Source organism: Cynoglossus semilaevis, chromosome 12 (genome assembly GCF_000523025.1).
Source record: "Cynoglossus semilaevis isolate Cse_v1.0 chromosome 12, Cse_v1.0, whole genome shotgun sequence".
Taxonomy (NCBI): Eukaryota; Metazoa; Chordata; class Actinopteri; order Pleuronectiformes; family Cynoglossidae; genus Cynoglossus; species Cynoglossus semilaevis.
The window spans coordinates 15,853,899-15,876,765 of record NC_024318.1 but is presented as its reverse complement, the minus strand read 5'-3'; the positions used below and the strand labels follow the sequence as shown (position 1 = coordinate 15,876,765).

Here is a 22,867-nt window from a genome sequence, read left to right as displayed (position 1 = left end):
TCTTTTTGTGTTTTTTTTTTTTTTTTTTTTTTTTTTTTTTTTTTTTTTTTTTTTTAGAACTATACACTTCATTTCCCACGCTCACTGATGGGGTTTGACGTTTGAGTTTTCAGAACTTTGTACATTACATTATTACAGATATTACAAGAATTGCACCAGGGGTATAAAGCTCAAGGGTTCATCCCTCAGTACCTGCTGTAACATTTATTTCATTTTTAGATAGAAAGGGGGTCGTTCCCTGGTCCAGACAGACTAGAATAGGTCTGAGTTTGTTTTGTTTTTTTTGTTTGTTTGGTTTTTTTTGTTTGTTTTTTCCAGGGCCAAGTGCGTAAACTCTAGCACCATCAAAGAGAGATTATCTTCCCCACCTACTATTGCAGGATGTCCTGCAGGAACCGATGTTGTGTGTGATGTGCCTCCCTTATTGCAAACTTAGTTTTGACACACCCTGCCACCAAACATGTTGATAGCAGTCTGAGAGTGGGTGGAAATGGCTCAATAGAGGAAGTGACATGATTTGAGATAGCCAACGGACACAAATATTTGGGGTTTACGGTACAGATGCTTTTGTTCTGCGGACCCAGAGGGGACCTTGGTGTTGTTCCACCACTGCTCCTGTCATCTCCCCTTTCTCTCTAATCTCTAAAATGTAACTTGACCACTCGTTTCCTGCTGTGATACGACTACTCGGCTATTCATTGTGGCCTGATGGCAGAGCCACGTGTCTGGGAGTGCGGCGAAGCCTTATTTTTCTGTTACCTGCTGTTTAGAGGAAGTGGAAGAATGAGCTGGGGGTGCCACTGCTGTCGCTGTCATGTTCATTTAAAAAAAAATCCTAGTATTTTACATATGTAGTTTCATGGTTTAATTGTAAAAAAAACAATAAACATATCTTCTTATATATATATATATATATGTATATGTATATATATATATATATGTATATATATGTATATGTATATATATATGTATGTATATGTATATGTATATATATATGTATGTATATATATGTATATATATATGTATATATATATATATATGTATATGTATATATATATGTATATATATATATATATATAATGTATTCACAGCAATTATAAATGCTAATAAGCTTCAAAAAGAAATAGAAATGAACTCAAAACAAAGAATCCATTGATGAGCTTTCTCAGGTATTCTGCTAAAACAGGAAGAACCCTCTGTCGGCAGCTAGAACTGTGAGAACCCAGAGTAGAGGACAAAAGGGGGGGGGGTGGGGGCGTTTTTTTAAAATTTTTTTTTTTTTTTTTTTTTTTTTTTTTTGCACCCAAAAGGCTTTTTCAGTGGTTGAAGACCTGAAAAGAGTGTCGGTCTCCAAAAAAAACAAAGGACATGACCACGCCCTCACACAACAGCAGGATGTTCTGGTCCCCAGGGTCAAGCGTGAAACGGCCTGAAAGACAAAGTTGGCTGTTTGCCTGCTGGAGTCTGTCTGCGTGTTTGTCGTTTGAGGGCTACGTTTTCTGGTGAGAGATGGTTCCTCCAGGTTGACACAGATGCCACTCTTCCCTTCCTCTTTTAAACCGTCTGTTCACTAGGGTAAGAATGTCTACACTTCTATCATCCAAAAATGCTAGATATGCAGTGAACAACTGAGTCACGGCCCGATGAGCTCGCTCTCCTGTGTTACTGTTACGAGAGGAGCTTTAACAAAGTCGGGCGCCCTGCAGATGGTGCTCACGCGGAAAGGCGGAGTTGTGGTTTGAAGTGCACTTTTTTTTTTTTTCTGGCTCCTTATAATTAGTCGTTCTTGTGGCGGCATTACTCAGCCTCTGTCTTCCCGTCTGACTGCATTCATAACCTAAAAACAAGCACACTTGCAACAGGAAAATCATTAAAATCCACTTTGTAATTTTTCTGACAACAAAGTCACAATAATCTCACCTTGCACCGACTGAAGTAACTCAGGTGAGACAGATTTAGAGATATAATGAACACTGATGCCAAAGAGACAATAGAGACGTTTTGTCAATAGTGGTTATACAGACTCTCTGTTTTAACCGTAAATACCGCGTTATTTATTTTCAAAATACCATCAGGAAAAAAACATCTTAAAGTCTTATAAAATCACCTCGTAAAAATCGACAACTGATTCCACCAAACACGACAGAAATAATGAAGCTTTTTTTTTTTTTTTTTTAAGCTGAGTACTGTAAATCAGGGATGTCAAACATACGGCCCGGGGTCCAAAACCGGCCCTCTAGGCAGTTTAATTTGGCCTGCTTGATGAATTTTGAAAATAACAAAAATACACAAACACTTCGTGTTCAGGATATTTTTTTGGTAAAATTATATTTCATTTAATATGAACAAATAATAAAAATATAATTGTACGTATTTGCATAAAAACAAAGTAGAAACAGAAACAGACTTATTGTTCATTATAGTTGATTATGTCTGGCACACCTGACATCTAATTAGTTTGTGTGCGGCTCGTGAATCAAAACGAGTTTGACACCCCTGCTGTAAACAATACTTGGTGCCACGTTTTATTTCCTATGAAAATGTCGTAAGGCCGTTTGTGTTGAAGGAGGTTAGGAACCGAAAGACGGCTGCCAGAACGACAGAAAGTCACTGTCAATTCATGTGTTTATTCAAGTACAGTTAACACATGCAGTTTTCTCTAGACCAGGGGTGTCAAACATATGGACTGCGAGCCAAAACCAGCCCGCTCTGGGGTTAAAAAAAGGGCCGTTTGATGAATGTTGAAAGTGAAAATATTTCATTAAATATAAATATATTTGTACCTATTCGCATCAAAACAAAGGGGCAAAACATGGACTTGGACTTATTATTTATAGATAATTATGTTACGATTAATATGGTGTTTAAAGCATTGTATAGAGAATGGAAAAATTGTGCCTTGTGAAAGTGAAGTGTTCACCGAGACAAGAAAACTCTGCAGTTGACAGTATTTTTTTTACATACTTCCATTTACACAATATGCAATAAACTGACGTTGCATTGTTTTATTTGTTCCATTCCGTGCTGCACCTGCTTGGTCCACACGCTGTGGTTTGCGAGAGAATCCTGGCAACAGGTTATCAGAGACACGCCCACCAATTGTGCTAACGAGCGGCGGTCACACAAGTCGTGTGATTTGGTCACATGGGGCGGGCGTGAGATTTCATTTTAGTATCAAATTCACCCTGTGTTAAGGAGTTGAAATGCAGCACGGGATCCATGGCGCTGAAATGTGTTCATGTATTGTTCACAATTTCACAGTTGCACGAGTAATGTTGTGTAATCTTTTTTTTACGGAAGCTAAAAGTTAACGCGTTACGTTGCGCTTCAGAGCAGCTGCTACTGTTCTCAACGGGTAATGTCCTGCTCGCGGTCATGCGTGCGTGAACAGCCAAGGGGCTGCGTTCGCTGTTGACACCGTAACAATTGCATCACTGCTTTCTGCCGTTTAAATGAAATGACATGCAAAGATCCATCGAAATCGGGGCATTTCTGCTGAGTTAGTTATTTTACACGGATTCTCAGCCTCGAGATTCTCCATCTTGATGTGCATTACTTAATGTTCCATCCTGGGCCTGATAATCTTCTGATCTGACTGTACCAATCAGAGGCTGCACACTACGGATACAGACATCACAAGACTCAAGGACATCGCAAACAGAATCTGGACAAAAAAAAAAAAAACGGTTGTTGCTCAAATGTGAAACCAGTTGTAGGTCTGTCAGCAAAGGAGGCCTGACCACTTCCTGAGGCTGAACTTTGGGTCCCTTTCTGCCACCTACAGCTGCACTTCAGGTTGTCTTCTTGGAGTTGGTTAGTTGTCTGGTTATCAACTGTTTCCCCTTGTCGTTCTTCAAAGTGACCGTTAACATTTTTCGACATGTCTGTTGTGGGTTTCTGTTACTGCACTGGTCGTTCAGTGTTGCGAAACCCAACAACAATCCAAGTTGAAATCCAACTTCTGTTTTAAACTTTGCCAAAGACGTTCAGTTCAGAACATCTGAGAGTTCAACCCATGTAAGATAATATATATTACTGTAATATTTCATACACGGAAGAGCTGTTGTAGGGTGTACAAATGACAAAGATGTCATTTCTGGCAAAATTTGCATCGCAACGCAACGCTTGATTACCCATGGGTTACTTCACAAAATGCAATATGTAAGACAGGTATGAGAAATTATACTTTTTAGACAGTGTACACAGTGTTTTTTTTTTCTATGGCACGTGGGTCAAACTCAGGCCCGAGGGCCAAAACTGGCCCCTGGTGTATTTATATTTGGCCTGTGAGAAACATATCAAATGTGTATCAGAGTTGGCCCCGCCTTTATTTAGCCCCTAAATACTGCCCGATATTATAATACATTGCATATAATATTAAAATATTTAAAAAGTTTGTTTCCATATGAAAAAAATTCTACATTGCATATCTGGAGAGAAGGGAAAACGTGCACTTTTCCAGTCAATTTATCAATAAACACTGAATTTGGCACGCGAGTTTATCTGAGGTTTTAATTTTGGCCCACTGTGAAATTGAGTTGGAGGCCCCTGCTCTATGGGGAAGAAGCTAAACACGGCGATTTCTCTTGATTGAACAAAGATACCTTTGATAAACGTTATCTTTTGAGTTCCATGTAAGGGGATAAAAAAAAAAAAACAGCAACAACTTGGTAGTATTAGTATTTTAATCTTCTGCATTATTGTGCTTCATCAATATCTCAGATGTGATTGGTGGATTTGAATCAGCCCAGGTTTTACTCAGGATGTGGGTACACATACTCAGTACGTCACCTTTCACAAATACCTCCACATTCTCAGTATTACAGAACTGAAAACCCCCGAATACAGTATTAATCATTAGACCCTGCCTGCAGGTTTAGTGTTGGCGCTCCAAAACTGCACTGCAACAAGATACAACATTTACTGCTGCCATTTATTTACTCAGCACAACTGCTATTATCGGGTTTTGTCAGCGGGACGGCTGCTGTACACACTTCAGGTTAGTGAAGAAAAAAAAAAAAAAGAGAGAATGTGTTGAAATTCCTTGAACAATGACAGTGTCCTGATTAAATCATCGTACTGTTTTTGCTATGACTAAAGTACAAAGGTTTTGTGATGTTGGCAAAACACACTCGATCCACTACTGTTTTTCAGTGGGGATAGTGTGGTGGACCTATTTGTCAACTAGGTCTCCTCGCTTTCGGTGAAGTGATGGCGGGGATAGTGTGGTGGACCTATTTGTCAACTAGGTCTCCTGTGATGGTCGGGACTGGTAAATGGTCGAGTATTGATGCTGAAATTAGCAGATGATACATGAGCAGTGTTTGTGTGGGCCATGATGGATACACAGTCTTAGTCCGTGTTGAAGCGCTGCACTTCTGAGTTACTGCAATTAATCTTTTATCGTTTCCTGGTGCTCAATCAATCAATGTCTTACAGGAAGGTTTCTCTCTCTCTCTCTCTCCCTCTGTGTGTGGGAGTGAGCGAGAGAGAAAGAGTGAGTGCTGTTAGAAACATATTGCTTAGGTTTTGCTTTTTTATTTTAAAAATGAAAAGCTCCAAATAAGTAAATGAGGTTTTCTTTCTGACACGGTAAAACATGCGTATATAAAAAAAGGGGACGCAACGTAAAGGGCTAACCACAATTTAAAACAACTTCGGTATTGGTATGAAGTCGTCTCGATATTTGAGCCTGTGGTAAACTTCATCAATTGTCCATGCTGTACCCTGATGACTGCCGTTGCTAGCTAAAAACGTATTTTGCAGTAGAAGATGAAAAAGAAGTGTAATGAAATTATGGAACTTTTTTTTTTTAAAGAAACCTGTTTTGTTATATTCCTAAATCAAGTTCATGACAGGATAGCAAATAAAAAACGAGACTCTTGTCTGTGAAGGGTTGGCTAACCTGGCCCCATAATCCATTCAATGGATGGTTAGCATACCGCTGCGTTACTATTTAACCGGAAGTAACCTATGAACCGCTTGCATGCTTACGCAACAAATAACCGTAGTGTTTTCAACAAATCAATCAAAGGACACTGACACCACTGATGCAGCAGGGTTAGCTAGATGCTAATGAGAGAGTCGCAGTACATGGCTAAGAAAGAATAGCCTGGAGATACTGATCTATTTTTTTAGAAAAGGACGTAAAAGTATTAATGGCAACCCCGTAATGAAACATTTTCATACCTATAACACAATTTCCTTGAACAACGGACTCTAACTGTGTGGCCCCTGGTCAACGTTTCAGGGAGTGTTTATGACAGATATATAAAGTTTCACTTTGTATCACAAAGCTTCTTTTTTTTTTTTTAAGTCTGGTCTTGCGGTTTGTTGCTAAAATATCCACATTACTACATTGTGCTGCTTAAAACTTAATGTCCTAGTGCACAACAGTCCATTTGAGAAAGACTGAAGTAACACCCAAACCTGACCAGAATTGTAATGTTATCTTGCAACAGCAGCCAACCCTTCGCTCTGATAACAAATTGGTTAGAGGAGTCTGAACAGAAGTTGTTGAAAATGTGTAAGATAATTACAAAGTAAAGGAAACTATGAGCCAAAGGTAGCAATAAGAATGTTTCCAAAGACGATGACATTTCAAGATGAAAATGTCAGTGTGACATCATTATGATGGCATTATGAAGCTAATACAGAGCATTTACTTGATGAAGTTTGAAGGCAAGTTAACCAGCTGGGAATGGAATTGAAGGGATAGAGAACTGTTGATTTAAAAGGAATTAATATAATGTGGGATACAGTAAATATCCTAAAGGGGTAAAGACAAAGGCGGGTCAAGGTTTCTGAGAACAAGCATTACAGAGTGATCAAGATTAGGCTCAGTGGTAATTCAAGGAAAGGACAAACTGGTATGTGATTCATGTGTATGTGTATACAAACAGCATTGCTAAATGAGCTCAAAACCATCTATGACTTCAGATCAGACTTTGGTTGAAATGGGACCTGTCATATTTAAGAAGACGTTGGTACGTGTACCCTCCCTGGACTTTGTTTGAATTAGATTTACATGAAGAACATTTACGAAGGTAACTAGAGGCTTGCATTTACATGAATTTAACGGTGTCGTCGCAAACAAAGCCTTATCAAAACATCGTTGCACTGCACCCGATGCTGAAGGGCAAACTGAGACGAGGTAGCAGTAGCAACACTGCCGGTACGTTAGGACAGTTACTCGGTTGGCCCTGCCGCCACAGCCAGTCTGTCTTTGAAAAGGTTTGTGTAGCTACTAGTTACATTAGCTAACAAACCTGGGAGACAATACTGAGAACAAGTTTGTCATGAGAACAGCAAAGAGAAAAAATAGTGACCTAGCAAAGACTTCAAACAAGTTCTTAAACAAATATTAAAAAGACATGTATACAGTATGTTCTCAAATGTGCCCGGGGAAGTAAAACTTGCTCACGGCACATATTTCTATGGTGGTGTTATTGTTCATTTATTATTCATTTCCGTTTAGAATCTTAAAAATCATGAGCTTAATCACGCATCAGATGTCTCGGAAAACTGGTTCCTTCATCGGGGAACTGCAGTGTAGTATCTTTATAGTTCCTCTTCAGTGTTGCACATGACTCACAGAAGGCTCCAGTTCCTTCTTGTGCCAAACTCAGTTATCCCACATTTTTGAATTGCTCATTTGCACACGATAATCTTATGACAATTAGTCAGTGGCTGTACTGCTACAACCAGTCTGTTGAATGTATTTTTTTTATTTTTTTTTAAAGTTTGTGCAGTGACTAGTTCGTTTAGGTAACAAACCGGAACCTTGATAGGAGACGATACTGAGAACATGTTTGTCAAGAGAAGAGAAAACAGCGACAGCAGACTTTTCTTTGTCCTGGCCTTCTCAGTAGACAAATAACAGAGAGAAGCCCCCCTGCTGGGGAGACCACACCCAGTGTCTCTATGTGAATTCTGTCCCGGGTAACGAGCAGTAATGTATGGTGACAGCTAGTCTACCTGTTACATTATACAAGACTAAAATCTACATACACACATATACATTATCGAGTCATAACTGGCAGTTGTTTTCATTCTCGACAGCCGTCCGTGTGTTAGTATGGGTGTAGATGGTACGTGGACAGAGCCAACTCTACCCCTTCAGTGAAGCTCCTTTTAACAGATTTAAAAGTACATTACTGGTGTCAAATGTAACTTAGCACATAAGTCATGGTATTTAAAATGAAGCGTCCTCAGAGGATTGGGATTATACAATGATGCGATATCGTAAAAACCTCACTGACATGTCATCTGTCGATATCATTGACGTTGTAATGTTGCCACTTGTTGTCCTACGAAAGATAGCCCTGCCTGCACTTTATTATGCAGTTACTCACAGGGTGCTAGTAATTGAAACGATGTCCAGCAAAACCTACTGAAGAAAACCTCAAACGAGCAAATGACAAGGCGGGGTTCTCAGGCGTCTTCATTAAAAAAGTCATGTTAACAAAGCATATATCTTATAATTACTTGTATACTATTACTTTTCTTTATATAATTTGGTTTCATTAACATTACTTTACAGAACTACGTTTTCACTTAATTTTATTGACCATGCTTGATTTATGAAAGCAATATATATATATATATAATTAACATAAATTTAACATGCAATGGTTGCTCGTTAAGGGGGCAACTGATGACGTGGGACGTCGCTAGCACCAACCCGGTTTGTTACTTTTATATCCAGAACTTCCACATACACGTTGCAAAAACGTTAAAGGCAGGGTTTCCCCCCCTTGTTTAGCAGTTGTACCCACTTTAACTGTGAGCAATATTATAAGGAGGAGGAGGAGGAGGAGGAGGAGGTGAAGAAGAAGGGGGAGGGAGGGCGTGCGGTTCCTCCGCCTACAACGCCCATGTCAACGCAGGGAGAAGTCCTCTTTTCAACCGTGTCTATACTCGTACGGGAAACAGAAGCAGAAGAGTTGCTACCGGAAGTAAGTCGCGTGTATTTATTTTACTTTTCCCGTACCTGCTGCCTGCCTCTTTTCCTAAACATGAAATAAAGCAAAGTGGGTTTTCGGGGCGGCTTCCGTCAGGACACGACCTTCGTGGAGGTAGAGCGTTGAAATCAGGAGTGGCCGACTCACTGCTGACTTAAGGTAACCTTCCTTCATACCTCCTTTCCCGTGTGAGTAGCCTCCATTGCTCCATAATGTGTCCTTTTCTTAAAAAAACACTTGTGTTAGTTGCGTATGCGCTTCGTCCGTCGCCTTCTCGGTGACGACGGATACACAAGTTGTAAGAAAGTAACAGCCTCCGAGTTTCAAAGTGAGGCTACGAGGTTTAAATCAGAAACAGTAAAATGAGTTCACAGTTAAGTCCAAATTATAAACAGCCACATTTAAATGGTCTTCTTCGTCTTTCAAATAAGTTATCATATTAGAAGTTCTGTGTATTCGGTTTTAAGATTTTTTTTTTTAAATCTTGTATCGGTTTTAATCAGTTTTAATCACTTTTAGTGTCATTTCTTACAGCAAACCAACAGTACTGGTGGGAAACACAACCGAACCATCTGGCTCCGTATTTAATAAATAAACCATATCATGTAACCAACGGATTAATAATTGACAAAAATCAATGACCTGGTGATAACAGCATAGTTGCGGCTGGACTGAACTATAGCTCGACCTTTTGTCATTTCGTCTATAAAAAAAAAGATGTATTTATTTATTATTGTAAATATATCCAATATATTCTCTCATCTGTTCCATTAGCATAGGATTTACACTGGTCATCACATGATTTCCTTTTTTTTCCCCAGCAGTAGAAATGTGACGCATGGCTGTTCCACATCACTTTTCCCGACACACTCGGGCAGATTGATTCCCCCGTCACCGTGATTAAAAATAATAGTAAACGAAGTCGCTTTTCAGGTTAAAAGTCTGACGTGTGTAAATTATATGTTTATGTGGATGCAGACATTCAACCAACAATGTTATATTTAACAATTCTACCGTAAACCGGTGGTGCCAGAGTAGTATCTGTCGAGCAGCCATGTCTGTGTATAACGTTTTCACACTTCGGTATGTTTAACTCTCACCGCGGTTATAACAAGGCCAGATGAACAGTGTAACTCAATTCATTGTTAAGATGTGACCATTTAATAGTTTTATGTTTCATAAAATCCATTTTTAAAAGGTTTTATTTGAACTTGTGTCTTAAAGGGCCAGTTCAGAGGTCTTGGGAGGTCACAGGCCAGGTACATCTAAAATAAACATGGAATAAAATACTAATTTGATCATGTTCATGTTCTCGTGAACCAACACAGATTAGTGTCTAGTCATAGTGTCTAGTTCAGTCACGTTGTTTTAAGTTACCAACCTGGCCTGTTGTTCCTGCCTTCCACTGTGTAAACGTCTGTCGTTGTAGCCCCAGAGGCACAACCTCATACAAGTCACATTTGTGACTGTTCTCTCTCTACTTCTTCATTTTATGATGTCATGTGTGCACTTCATCCACATTTTGATAATGAACCACTTTTTCCAGAGCTGCTGTGAAGACGTGGGATGTGTGTGTGTGTGTGGGGTGTGTGAGAGAGAGAGAGAGAGAGAGAGGGAGTTTCAGCCTGCCTTACAGAGCTGAAGACCTCTTCAGCTCTGTATCTATGTTTAGACATCATAGAATACCTTACTCCAGTCTTGCTGCTATATATGATAGGCAAATAACATTAACAAAAAACACACTTGTATTGCTCTAAAAATGCAGTCAAAACAAACAAACAAAAAAAACACATCACACTTGTATTGCTCTAAAAATGCAGTGAAAACAAAACAAAAATTTTATCATTTTAAAATGCAGTCCCAAAATTAGTTGATTTGAGGTTGTTGGTTTTTTTTTTTTTAACCATACATTAAGTTTCAGTTCTTTTTTTGGTCTGGCTCTGTGACTGCCTTGAGTAGTAATATATTCACACAGTTGCTTCTTTTTATTTTTTTTCTTCTATATGACTTAAACAGCAAGAGACAAGTGGTTATTCTACCAGAAGGCCCCAGGTTCTACAGGACACCAACATGTGAAAATGCAGTTTTATCTGTTGTTTTGTTATAGTTGTCTTTGTTCCCATCCAGCAGTAAAAAAAAAAAACAATCAGAACTCTCAGTGTGGAGAATGTAGTGTAGCACCCGGCCCAAACTTCCGGTTCGGGAAAAAAATTGCACCTTTAGAGGGTGGAAAAATGTCCCTTGTACTTTTAATTTAATATTTAATTTGAATTTCCTGTTCTGCCACAATTAAAATACTGACCCTAATACACGTATGGGCTTCTAAGGAAGAAACATGACATCTGTTTGGTAATAGCTAAGTGGTTTATAGCATATTTGAACAACCCCTTTGAGCTTTCTCGGTAGTCATTTGTTACTATTGTGTTTGTGTTAGTAGTAATTTATCGTACCGAGCAGTACTTGCAAGCGATTAATCTGTTTTTATGAGCCATTCCAAAAAAAAAAACAAACCACTTGACAGCTGCATTAGCTCACACTGATTGAAATAACTGACCTATTACCAGTTTAACTCTGGAGTTACTTATTTCACTGCATGGAAGACAAGAGACTCGGAAGTTCCCAAAAGGCCTTGCTAATAATGAGGACACCCCATCGCCGTACTATTACTTTACAGAAATAGTTCCCGTTGACACAGATAACTACTCTGCCCTTTGGAGACGGATTGTGGTTGGTTAACCTTTGGAGCATACCGGTCTTCTGAAGGCATTTGTCCTGTTACATGCCCACATTCTTAGTTTTGAAGTCAGATCTTAATTGCCCGAGTCTGTCCTGTATGCATTGTTAAACCTGATTGTAACACAGTCAAGAGCGGCGTGTGGTTGCATGTCTGTTATTCATTGTGACGCTTGATATGAATGTGGACGAGAAAGTTTCTATTCAGCTGACATTCAGTTTTTAGTGATTATCTGTCCTTACTACCGTTAGCCTTTTATTGCAATGTATTTTCCTGGTTAATCCTTCTTTACTATAAATCACATATATATGCTTTATATTGCAGGGCATGCGATATCTTTTTATCAAGTGGATTTGTTCTTGTCTACCTGTCGCTTGGACAGACCGACACAAAACCCTAATTACTAAGGATGCACCAAATATTCTTGGCCATGATGACACGGTTTCAGTTAGGTTAGTAAACCATAGTGTCCATAGTTAGTTATAGTTCATATCCATAAATGCAGTGGTACTCACTGTACAATTGGCTAAATAATTTATTTTGGTGTCCCTGGCCTGTGTTCCACTTTAAAACATTAAATCACTGCTTCCTCCTCGGTTTCATAACATGCTCAAAGTGAATTTACTGTTTGCGTTCAGGGGACAAGGTGCACCGCACCACTGTGGCGTGCTGCATTAACAGCACAGGACTGAACGACAGCAATATGCAAGCGCGGCGACTCGCTCGCAATCATTGTTTTCTTTCTTATCACCGCAGAAGAAATGCACACGGAAGAAAAAAACCATTTACAGTGTAACGATATATACAGTAAGAGGCTTGGCAATATGTCAAATATGAGTGGCTGGTGCGGTGGAAGAATATTAACAGTTATAGCATTGTATTGAACAGTCTGCCACAGCTGTCTCCCACTGTGTCATACAGAGGGTGAGAGGTGATTCTGATGGAGTTCAATCCTCTCCATCATCAGGTCAGACGTTTAGAGCTACAACAGGTCTGCAGTGATTCAACTCTCTCTGGAGTGCACAGCCTTTGGTGCTGGGACCACACAGGAGGTTTTCCACAGCGTTGGTAACATCTCCAGTCTTAGGCCCGGGTGGAAGATGTGCTGTATGACACCAAGAAGAGAGGAGGGGCATGAGGAGGAGGGAAGTACAGCCGAAGTTCAAGTTGGGGTGTGGCCGCCTACTGACTGTTTGGATGGCAGAGTCAAACCTGTTGAAAAACAGGTAAAGTTCATTGGCACACTTTTCCTCCCCGTTTGCAGCTGTGTATCTGAACCTCCTTTGAGTTGAACTCTTGGAGACGTTGTTCCAGCTTCCAATTCCTCCTTGTCCCCTGTCCTAAAAATCCACTTATTTTGATTATCTTTGTTTTTTTTTTATTATCATGGGACCCCAAATTTGTAATTGTTTATGGCTAAAGATTACAAAATGAAAGCATGTAAATAGATGTTCAGTTTCCTGACCCTCCTTAAAAGTACAAAACGTTGACCAAAGGGAGGAAATCAGGGCACATGGCAAAGTGCCACGGAAGAAATGAGTAAACTCCATGAAGAAACACCGTCAGTTTAAGCCGGGGCTTAAACCAGTTATCTATGTGCCGTACAGCAAGAGTGCCTCCCACCAGCCACTGTGTGACCCATGACAAAAACAAAAAAAAAGTGTGTGCTTTAAGATTAGTGATAAACGTGTATGGAGGAGCTGCACTCGCTCTAGTTCATGGAAGTCTTGAATTAGACATGGCTTTTAGGACATTATATTTCTAATAGATGGTTTTAGCTTCTTTTGATCCAACATTCTGAGATATTTTTCTTGAGGATTTTAGATGAGAACATTGATGTCCTGTCTATTTTAAGGTTGTTTTTTTTTTGTGGGCTCTAGTGATCGGTTAATGTTGTAGCAGTTGTTTTGTAAAAATAACTTTATTATGTCTGTTGCTGTTGTGATTTTAATGGGGATTGGCCATGGTTTGTTTATATTGGTTATTGTTTTTATTTTGTGGTTCTGTTTCCTGTTCAATCACTGCATTTGTGGTTGAAGTAAAGTAAAGCCACTACTCCATCTGTGTCACGTCTCTAATACCACCATCAGGCTTTTTTTTCCCTATATTCCCTGAGAAAAGGAATATATTCCCAATGCAAAAATACCATAATGTTCTTTGTAAGAACATTCAATAAAAATAACTACTGTCTTTCCGATGACTGAACTTTATCCTGGACGCCTCGTAGGGCTTGTGTGGCCGTCACTTGATTGCAGACTTGGCTGCCATCCTATCTCTTATCACCTCTGTTTCCATTACTGTGTTGACTCAGTCACATGGTTATTATAATTGTTACCGTTATAATTACTAGTGAACACGTTATCACTTTATTACAGGTGTGCACCGAAATTAAAATTGTTGCCCGAAACCGAAAACTGAAGATGAGGAAGTCAAGGCCGAATACCGAAAGAAGTAATTAAGCGTAATAATTATTAGTACCACTGCATTTATGGCTATGACTGTGTACTAAACTTCAACAAAATCAAGGCACTGCAATTGCGTGAGTTCATTTTAATGGTACAAAAAATAAAACAATTACAAAACTGTAAAAATATTTATTTAGCACAATATCAAATAAAATTCAAAATAAAATGTTGACCCCACTTATGCGTACATCAAATGATACAAAGTACAGGCCCGCTGAAAGATTGTAAAATTAGATATTATCTCTCATAAAAACACAAAGTGCATTTAAGTCAATTGCTGGATAATTTCTCGTGTGCGCTGCTTCATTCCCGCATCCGAGTAATGGATCTCTGTAATGTGGATCAAGTACCAGTGAAGTGCAGAGGATTCCAGTGAAATGTTTGCTGACAGACTTTTATCAGTCTACTTTTCATTGTTTTCACTTTGTGGTGCGTCTCAACCTCTTTGCCAAGAAGACGCTTTAGTGCTGCGATTAAAGCAATAACATCTGCTACAGACGCATCAGAGGAGCTGATCTTTTCAGTTAGCTGCTCAAACGGGGCGAGAAGAGAAAGAATGTTTTCTCTCTCATATTCATCATAGCGATCGGGATGAAATTAAATGAAATGAAATGAAAAAAGTGAACCCAACATGAAGAAATTTCCCCTTAATATTTTAAAATTTCAGGGTAATGCGTTTTGCAAACGCTACCCGTGCGTCTTTCTTTGTTATATTGAAATGCAGCCACACTGCAGACATGTTTGCAACAAGGCTGGTGGTTTTTGCTTCATTATAACTTCCTGTTTTTGACGTTTTGTTTCAGTGATAAAAGCTTTTCGGTCGAAAACCGAAAATGGCCCAAAGAAATATTTGCACAGGTAATTTGTTTATTACGTAGGTGATACGCTTGAGCATTACCGCTTACGATCAGATTTGAAGAAGTCTCTTGAGATGAGATGGTTTAGTACCTTTCCTGGTTTTGGAGTAAACGATTAGTTCGATACAGGAAGTAGAAGCTCAAAATATGCAGTTCTTTTTACTTATTTAATTCCTTTGATGGTGGTACAAGTTGACATTAACAAATTACTTGAGAGGAAGAAGAAGAAGTTTTATCGTCATTGTACAGGATACAACAAAATTACAATTTTCAAAATGTATTCTTTTCCATTTTCCATTCGATCCCCTTTTAGTTAGAACAGCTGTATTATGGGCATAGATTTTTGGTTGAACTGTTTTGTCTGATTTTTTGTTTTTCATTTTAGGTTCAGTACAGTACTCTGCTCTCTCAGACCAATCTGCTCCTCCTCATCATCTATTGGACACCTAAGTATGGGGTAAGAGCAACTAGAAAAAGCGAAGACAAGAAAAGTCAACGAGGTCTTTTGTCCTGTTAAGGTAAGAGTTCGTGACACGCACATTCACACATTTAACATGTGTTTGGGTTTTGACCGTGTGTTATGCTAGCTTTATTAAATCTCATTGTGATTACAATATGCATGCAGATATATATATACGTTCTTCATTAGCAGTTCACCCTTTTAAAAATTATTATTATGTGCAAAAAATTATGTCTTAAGTTGTGTTATAGTACATTGAGTTGTTTTATTAGTCCATTTGTAGCAGTGCGAGGCAGGCATTACTCTCCAGAGGTACAGACAGCAAATTAACTGGCATGGTCATGTGACCATTCCCATTGGTACAGTTATTACAAATGACAGATATTGCGAGTGCATTTAAACCGGTTAACACTTTCATCATTTTACTTCTGTTTTCATGTTGACTTCAAAAGATGTATTTTGACATAAAACACAAATATCACTGTGCAACAAGCATAAGGACAGTGTATCCTTATGCCACTGTGCAACAAGCATAAGGACAGTGTGTCCTTATGCATGATTAGTAGATAAAAGTGAAATAAACAATTCCTAGTTAAACAGAATAATAATAATAATAATACATCTCCGTTCTATATTGACCAAATCTGAATCATGACATGTCCTTAAATGTATCATTCAAAAGCGCAAGAACGACTGAGGGCAGATGATAGTAAGAGCAGCAAAGAGAAGGAGGGCTACACTGTGTGCCTGGAGTGGGAAACGGAGCAGGCAGCAGTGTGAGTCGTTGCTAGGAGGATGAGAAGGCAACATAATACACAGCCAGGAAGTGTATATGCAGTGGTGCAGAGAGGGGAAACACAATCAAATCAATCATACATAAAATCCAGCTTGACGTGAATGAACGGTGCTCAGATGAAGTCCGTACACCCAGGTGTTTGTATGCTATTGTCTTATGTTATTGTTGTCCTTTAAACGTTTGCTGTTTGTTTTTCCTCACAAGAGCTGCAATAGGAATTGAGTTTTTCATTAACAAATGAAATATGAGAGAGCAGCAGAAATCTAATATGGCAGGATGTGGGAGTGTGCCAAAGCATAACTCTAAAAATTAAATCTCTTTTTTTTTTTTTTTTTTAAATCAACCACTCACAAGAGCCCAAGTGTGAGATTGTGCTTGACACATAAGAAAAAAAAAAAAAAACCCTCTCTCTTTAAACCGAAAACCCTAAAGCAAACAAAGAAGTCCAGCGTTTTTTTCCCAAACATGAACAAGTCAAACTGTATGTGAACTTGAAAAATAATCAGGACAAGCCTAAAACTATCTGAAGGGAAAAGGAGTGTGGATCTTTGCCAACCATAATTCCTGGCAACGAATGTGTAGCAAGGCTAAATATGGTAGGAGCGAGGAAAAAGAATTTTGCAAATGAAATGCAAAAGAATGCTTATATGGACCATGTAAACAGACTGGTCAGTGTTTCCCATTAATTGCAGAGGCACGATCCAGCTACTGTATATATTTGATACATATACTATAGGGATGTGAATCTTTAGGTGTCTCAATGAATACAAGAACAGATTCAAGAAGAAGGAGTACAAAAAAAAATAAAGCTTCTCTTAATAAATAAAATAGCCTTAATAACAGCTTAGGCTAGCTGGGCGAGTGTGTGCGTTCCCTGGTCGTATCACAATATATAAATATATATGCAATTTTGTTTTTTTCTGAAAAGTTTGGGCATGTTTCAGCGTTTGTTTTTGTCCTCTGGGCGCCCCCTTTTGGGCCTCTAAAGTACCTCAAAAGTATGTTTAAGTGGTTTAATGTGAAAGTACATTTTAATATTTCATTTTATTTATTATTTGCATATATTTTATTTATACATCTTCCAATTAAAACCCACTCTTCAAGGACAACCGTGACGCGGCGCCCAGTGAAAATGAGCTTCGACACCCCTGCTCTAGAGGGCGCTACAATTCTGAAACAATGAACTAGAAAGCACTCGTGAAAATGTGATTCAAACGTGACCAACATCTGAAGTATTTCCATTTACTTACTGCCAAATGTATTTTTTTTGTGTGTGTGTGTTTTGCTTAGGTTGCAACTAGAGAAAAAACAGGATGCAGTGGAAGAGAGTAAAGTTTATCGTGATAATGGTCATGGTCAACCTCTTCATATTCATCCTAATGTGTCGGCAAAGCGGCCAAGACAAGAATGGACGTCAGAAGATAATTGTCCCTTCAAAACCCTTCTGGACTAAACTCTCTCCCGTTGACGCTTATTGGAACCGTCAACAGCAGATTCTGGATTTCCATAACAATCCTAACTGGTCGGTCAACCGCAGTTCTACGGATCTGCCCGAGTGGCTCGCCCAAACCAGCGTGAGCTCTAACACGTGTGACCAGAACATTAAAGTAACCACTCAGGTCAAAGAGTACAACGTTTTACCAGATCGCTTTAAGGATTTTCTGCTTCATATGCATTGCCGCTCTTACCCCATTGTCGTGGACCAGCTGGATATTTGTAAAGAGCCGCCATTTTTGCTCCTAGCCATTAAATCCCAGATACCGCACTTCGACCGCCGTCAGGCTATCCGCCAGTCTTGGGGACAAGCAGGTGTTTTAGCCAATCGTACCATAGTTACCGTTTTCCTTCTTGGAATGTCCTCATCCTGGGATTTCCATCCCGATCTCTCAGACAGTTTGCGCGATGAAATCGGTCGCCACCCAGATATTATCCAGTGGGATTTCCGGGATTCATTTTTCAACTTAACCGTCAAAGAAGTTCTCTTCCTGGAATGGATTCAAAGTCGTTGCCAAGGTGCTCAGTTCATTTTCAAAGGTGATGATGACGTCTTTGTCAACACGTACCTCATTCTCGACTTCCTCAATGGCCTATCGGAGGACAAGGCCAAGAGCCTGTTCGTAGGTGATGTGATTAACGACGCGGGGCCACACAGAGACAAGAAAGTGAAATACTTTATCCCAGAAAGCTTGTACGTTGGGAAATATCCTCCATATGCCGGAGGCGGTGGCTACCTTTACTCCGGCAGTGTGGCGGCTCACCTGTATGAAGTGTCGCGTCTGGTTCCCCTTTACCCAATCGACGACGTCTACACGGGTATGTGTTTGAGGAAAGCAGGCCTGGGCCCGGAGAAACACAAAGGCTTTAAAACGTTTGACATAGAAGAAAAGTATAGGACCAACCCCTGTGCCTACAAAAGTTTAATTCTTGTTCACCCAAGGACACCACAGCAAATGATCGAAATATGGGGCTGGCTCAGGAGGTCAGACCTGAACTGCCAGTGACGACTCGGCGCGAGGCGTGGGGTAAGATGTCCCTAACGGAGAAGACATTGTGGGATTCGACCTAGTCGGGGAAAACATCATGAATGTCATCAATAGCATGAATTACTTCGACTGGGCGGCAGCTGTCACTTAATGATAACAATGGTCACGTCGAACTACGGCTTGATGCATTTAATGCCTTCCAAAAGTTAGGACAGGTGTAGCGTGAGCAGCATTTCCGAACGCTCAAACCTAGTAGTATTTCGACGATATGTCACACTGCTATTTGGCAAGCTGATCTTGCTTTATTGTACAAACCGGGCTTCACCGAGTGGTGTCCAACGCCCCCTGTGTCTGTGTGTACATATTGATACAACTATTTATGATGCCTTTTCAATGCTTTAACACTGTGTGGGCTCCACGTGGAGCATGTTATTGCTGTATTATATTAATATCGAGTCTCAGATCTACAACGTGTCCCCCTTGGGGGGCTCTTTTAGGTAAGAGATACTGACGTTTTTAGCACAATGTGTCCCGGTAAAACGGTGTTTTTTTATTGCAAGCAGTGTTTAAAGTAAAGCTAACTTTATTTTAACCCTACGTACAAAACCCTATTAGTATTGTATGCAGTTTTGCTGCTGCAAGCTTAGTTTGTGCTGCTACACCTGTTTTCCTGTTTTCTGCCAAAAGTGTTTTCTGTTATGTCACTCCAACTCGATTTAAAACCTTTCATACTAGACGGCGGCGGGGGGGAAAAAAAAACTGGATCTGTTCAGTGAATTCTCGTTTATCAACAAGGGCTAATTTTCAGTGGGTTTCGTCTGTGTTGTTGAGAAGTAAATCAGTAGGCGATTAAATCGAATCGTAAAAAAAAAAAAATGTAAGTTGTAACTTTAAGTTGACCCTGTGATTGACTGGTGACCCTGCCCGATTTTAGCTGGGATTGGCACTGCACTCAAATTAATGGGTGCATGCAAGGATGGATGGATGGATGGATGGATGGATGGATGGATGGATGCGTTCTCTTACTGGTAATTTTTTTTTTTTTTTTTTTTTTTTTGCTACTGGTAAATACTTTAAAGGTTGGAGGTAAATATGTGCTGTACATTTGTTTGAGTGCGTACTACAATTTGATTTCAAGAAATAAGTGGAGGATTTGTCTACCCCTGTAGCGCTCAGCAGGTCTGAGTGTGGTTTGACCTAGATGAAGAAATCCTAATGCTGTTTTTTTTTTTTTTTTTTTTTTTTTTTCCCTGCTTGAGCTTTCTTACAAACCAAGAGTGCACTCGAGCACGCACGCAGTCGAACTGCTCCACAAAACTGTCACTATGTTTTGCCTTTTGTGTCACGTACGTACGTTTGGACATGTGGCTTTAAAGTGACTTTCATTACTTCGAGGTGAATGTGCTGTAAAAGAGGTCGGACCGTAGACTGTATATATATATATATATATATATATACACTCAACCAAACAAAGCTGTGTTGCCTTAACAGTAGAGCTGCAGTGGAGTGTCGGAAGGCCTAAGATGTTTTGGCCAAAGTGCCTTGGATTGAATTGAAGTCTATGTAAAATGACTTCAAATTTGATACATTTCCATCAATTGGGATTGACATCGAAGGCGTCCAATGGGGAAACCGACCGCGTAGTGTAGTGGCTGTCATGGCATATTGGTCTACTGGCACGTGACCACACCACTGCTGATTATCTCATGGACATTTTTCCTCCATCTGTCCACGTGTTGTAAGAGTTTACAAAATTGGTCTTTTTTTTTTTTTATCAAGATTTAGTCTATTCACCATCAAGAACTCACCAATGACATAGTACGGCACTTTGGCAAAGAGCGGACGACATCTTTGTCCACATATGTGGGCTACACGTAGGAATTTAAACGTTATGTCTAATGTATTGGTTGCGTTAATTACTTGACGAATTGGCTATGCAATGTTCACCGGTCGCCATCAAAAAAAAAAAAGCAAAAAAAAAAAAGCATCTTATTTTTTTCGTATATTCTCTACTTTACATTGTCGTAGGAAACATTTGACGTCATGTTTTACAAGTGTTCCTGGTCATTTATGGTTCTCATAGGAAGTAGTGTTTTGTTTTACCTTTTTCTTTTATACATTTCTTGGTGGTGGCATTTAAAGGTCAGGAATTGTTGGTAATAAACTTAATTTGTATTTGGGTGTTATTTAATTGCTTGGTTTTTAATTTTGTTCACAGTCTTCAGCAGGTGGTGCCCTTTACGCTGAGTAAATATTGGATAATTACATTAAGTACCAGTCATCCTCTTCATCTGTACATTTTTTTTTTTTTTTTTTTTTTTTTTTAAAGTTGTGAAAAACAACTCTGGAATTTAACCTTGACGACATTTAATTAGACCCAGCACAAAAAAACAGGCTGGTGCATTAGAAGTCCATTGTCTCACACAAACAAAGGACTCAAAAACGACTAAAAATATACTTTTCTATTTTTAAAAAAAATATATAAAAAATCATTATTTAGGCGTCCGTTAACTGCTGAAGTACTGATTCTAGAACCATTTCTTGCTGCTGGTAGTTCATGGTTTAATTTACAATTAAGTCATGTGAGAAATTTTTTTTTTTTTTTTTTGGCATTTGCAATACCCAAGTAATTATATTTTTAAAAAAATCCCAAAAGACAAAAAGTAGAGTTTCTTCAGTTAACAATGACAATCTTCTGTGTTTGGATAGAAAATTTGTAATGCTTTAAAATCGCTGGTTCTTCAATGTATTTATTTATTTTTTTTTTTATTTTTTTTTTTTTTTGGTCATCTTTGTTTAGTAGAGTTTAAAGGTTGGGGTTCAGCATTTCAATCAACAGCTGCTTTCTAGAGTCAACCCTTAGGAACATGGAAAGATGAATGTAAAGCTACGTAAAGCTGTCCGTTAGTCGTCTCACACAGGGAAAGGCATTGATTTATCCCGGTATTTGTGCTCCCCCTGCTGGTTAGATGGCTTTGTACAGCTGGTTGAAATCTGACGTACACGTGCAAGTGAAAGTGTCATTTTTTTTTTCATTTCATTCGTCGTTTTTGAACATTTATTTCAGTTTTAGTTTATTATTCATGCACTCAAAGTTGGATTTTTAAAATGACAATCAGGGTAGATTTTTTTTTTTTTTTTTGTTCTTCATAAGTAAATATTCTCAACTACTGATCTCTCTATGCATGAAGAATATAATGGGTGAGAAGACCAGAAAAAAAAAAGCAGCATCACCTTCACCTGTTTACTTTGTAGTTGAAAAGTCAAAGGTTGCATCATAGTCCTCACTGCACACAATTTGTGGCTACTTGAAATGTTGTCATGTGTTGACGAGACTCTGGTCTCTTCAGTCACTCTGGTCCAGTTGCCTGGGCTGACGTTTGTTTGTTTTTTTGTTTTTTTTTTTCAAATCACTTTCAGTCTCTGTGTTGATTCTGGTATTGAAACACGCGTAGAACGTATTGGGATAAAAAAACAGATGCATTTGGTTCATCATATACCAAATCATTTTAATTTCAAAGAATGTCAGCAAAGGTCAATTTCACTGTTTTATCACACGTTTTAAAATCTTACCCACTGACCTTTTTTTTTTTTTCTTTTTTTTAAGTTAATGTGCCTAATGTTTGTATACTACATGTGATGTTTGTATGTATGAGGCGTGATCCCGTCTTTGTTAGGAATGATTCGGTTGTATGTATATATATATAATGTTTGCCTTTTTGTATATCAGATTCTATGTGTTTTTATTGTTCTACAAATAAATTTTGTGACCTTAATGTTGATCACGTATGTTGATAATTGAACAGTCGCAGTTGTTTGGGGATAGAAGCTACAAAATGTTTATTGTTATCGACTGGATGGACACAGAGTGAGTTGGTCCAGCACATGTCCATCTCAGGGACACACAAAGAGACAAACACCGTGTCTCCAAACTGCCACCTAAGGCCGTGGATCCTGACTGACATGCAAAATGCTGTGTTTGTGAAACAGTCTGGCTCTCACAAACATACTATTTTGTGGGAGCCAAAACTCTTCTTTTTTTTTTTTTTTCTTTTTTTCGTCAGCTCTCCTTCAAGATGTGGCTTTCCTGAAATTCTGCACTGATTGGA

At 39.0% G+C, this 22,867-nt stretch overlaps 1 protein-coding gene across 5 annotated transcripts; it reads left to right on the top strand.

Annotated features, from left to right (window-relative positions):
• The first annotated feature begins 1,330 nt into the window (after positions 1-1,330).
• Positions 1,331-22,540, top strand: b3gnt2b (UDP-GlcNAc:betaGal beta-1,3-N-acetylglucosaminyltransferase 2b). 5 transcript variants are annotated; one of them, XM_025060789.1, is made up of 4 exons: positions 8,828-9,122; positions 14,966-15,020; positions 15,405-15,537; positions 17,566-22,540. In XM_025060789.1, the coding sequence occupies exon 4, from the start codon at positions 17,589-17,591 to the stop codon at positions 18,774-18,776; it is 1,188 nt and encodes a 395-aa protein (XP_024916557.1). In that variant the 5' UTR covers positions 8,828-9,122; positions 14,966-15,020; positions 15,405-15,537; positions 17,566-17,588; the 3' UTR covers positions 18,777-22,540. The 5 variants fall into 5 exon arrangements, with proteins under 5 accessions (XP_024916558.1, XP_024916557.1, XP_024916556.1 ...); XM_025060788.1 differs by lacking the exon at positions 14,966-15,020 and adding an exon at positions 12,665-12,923; XM_025060790.1 differs by lacking the exons at positions 8,828-9,122; positions 14,966-15,020 and adding an exon at positions 1,331-1,575.
• Positions 22,541-22,867: the final 327 nt, after the last annotated feature.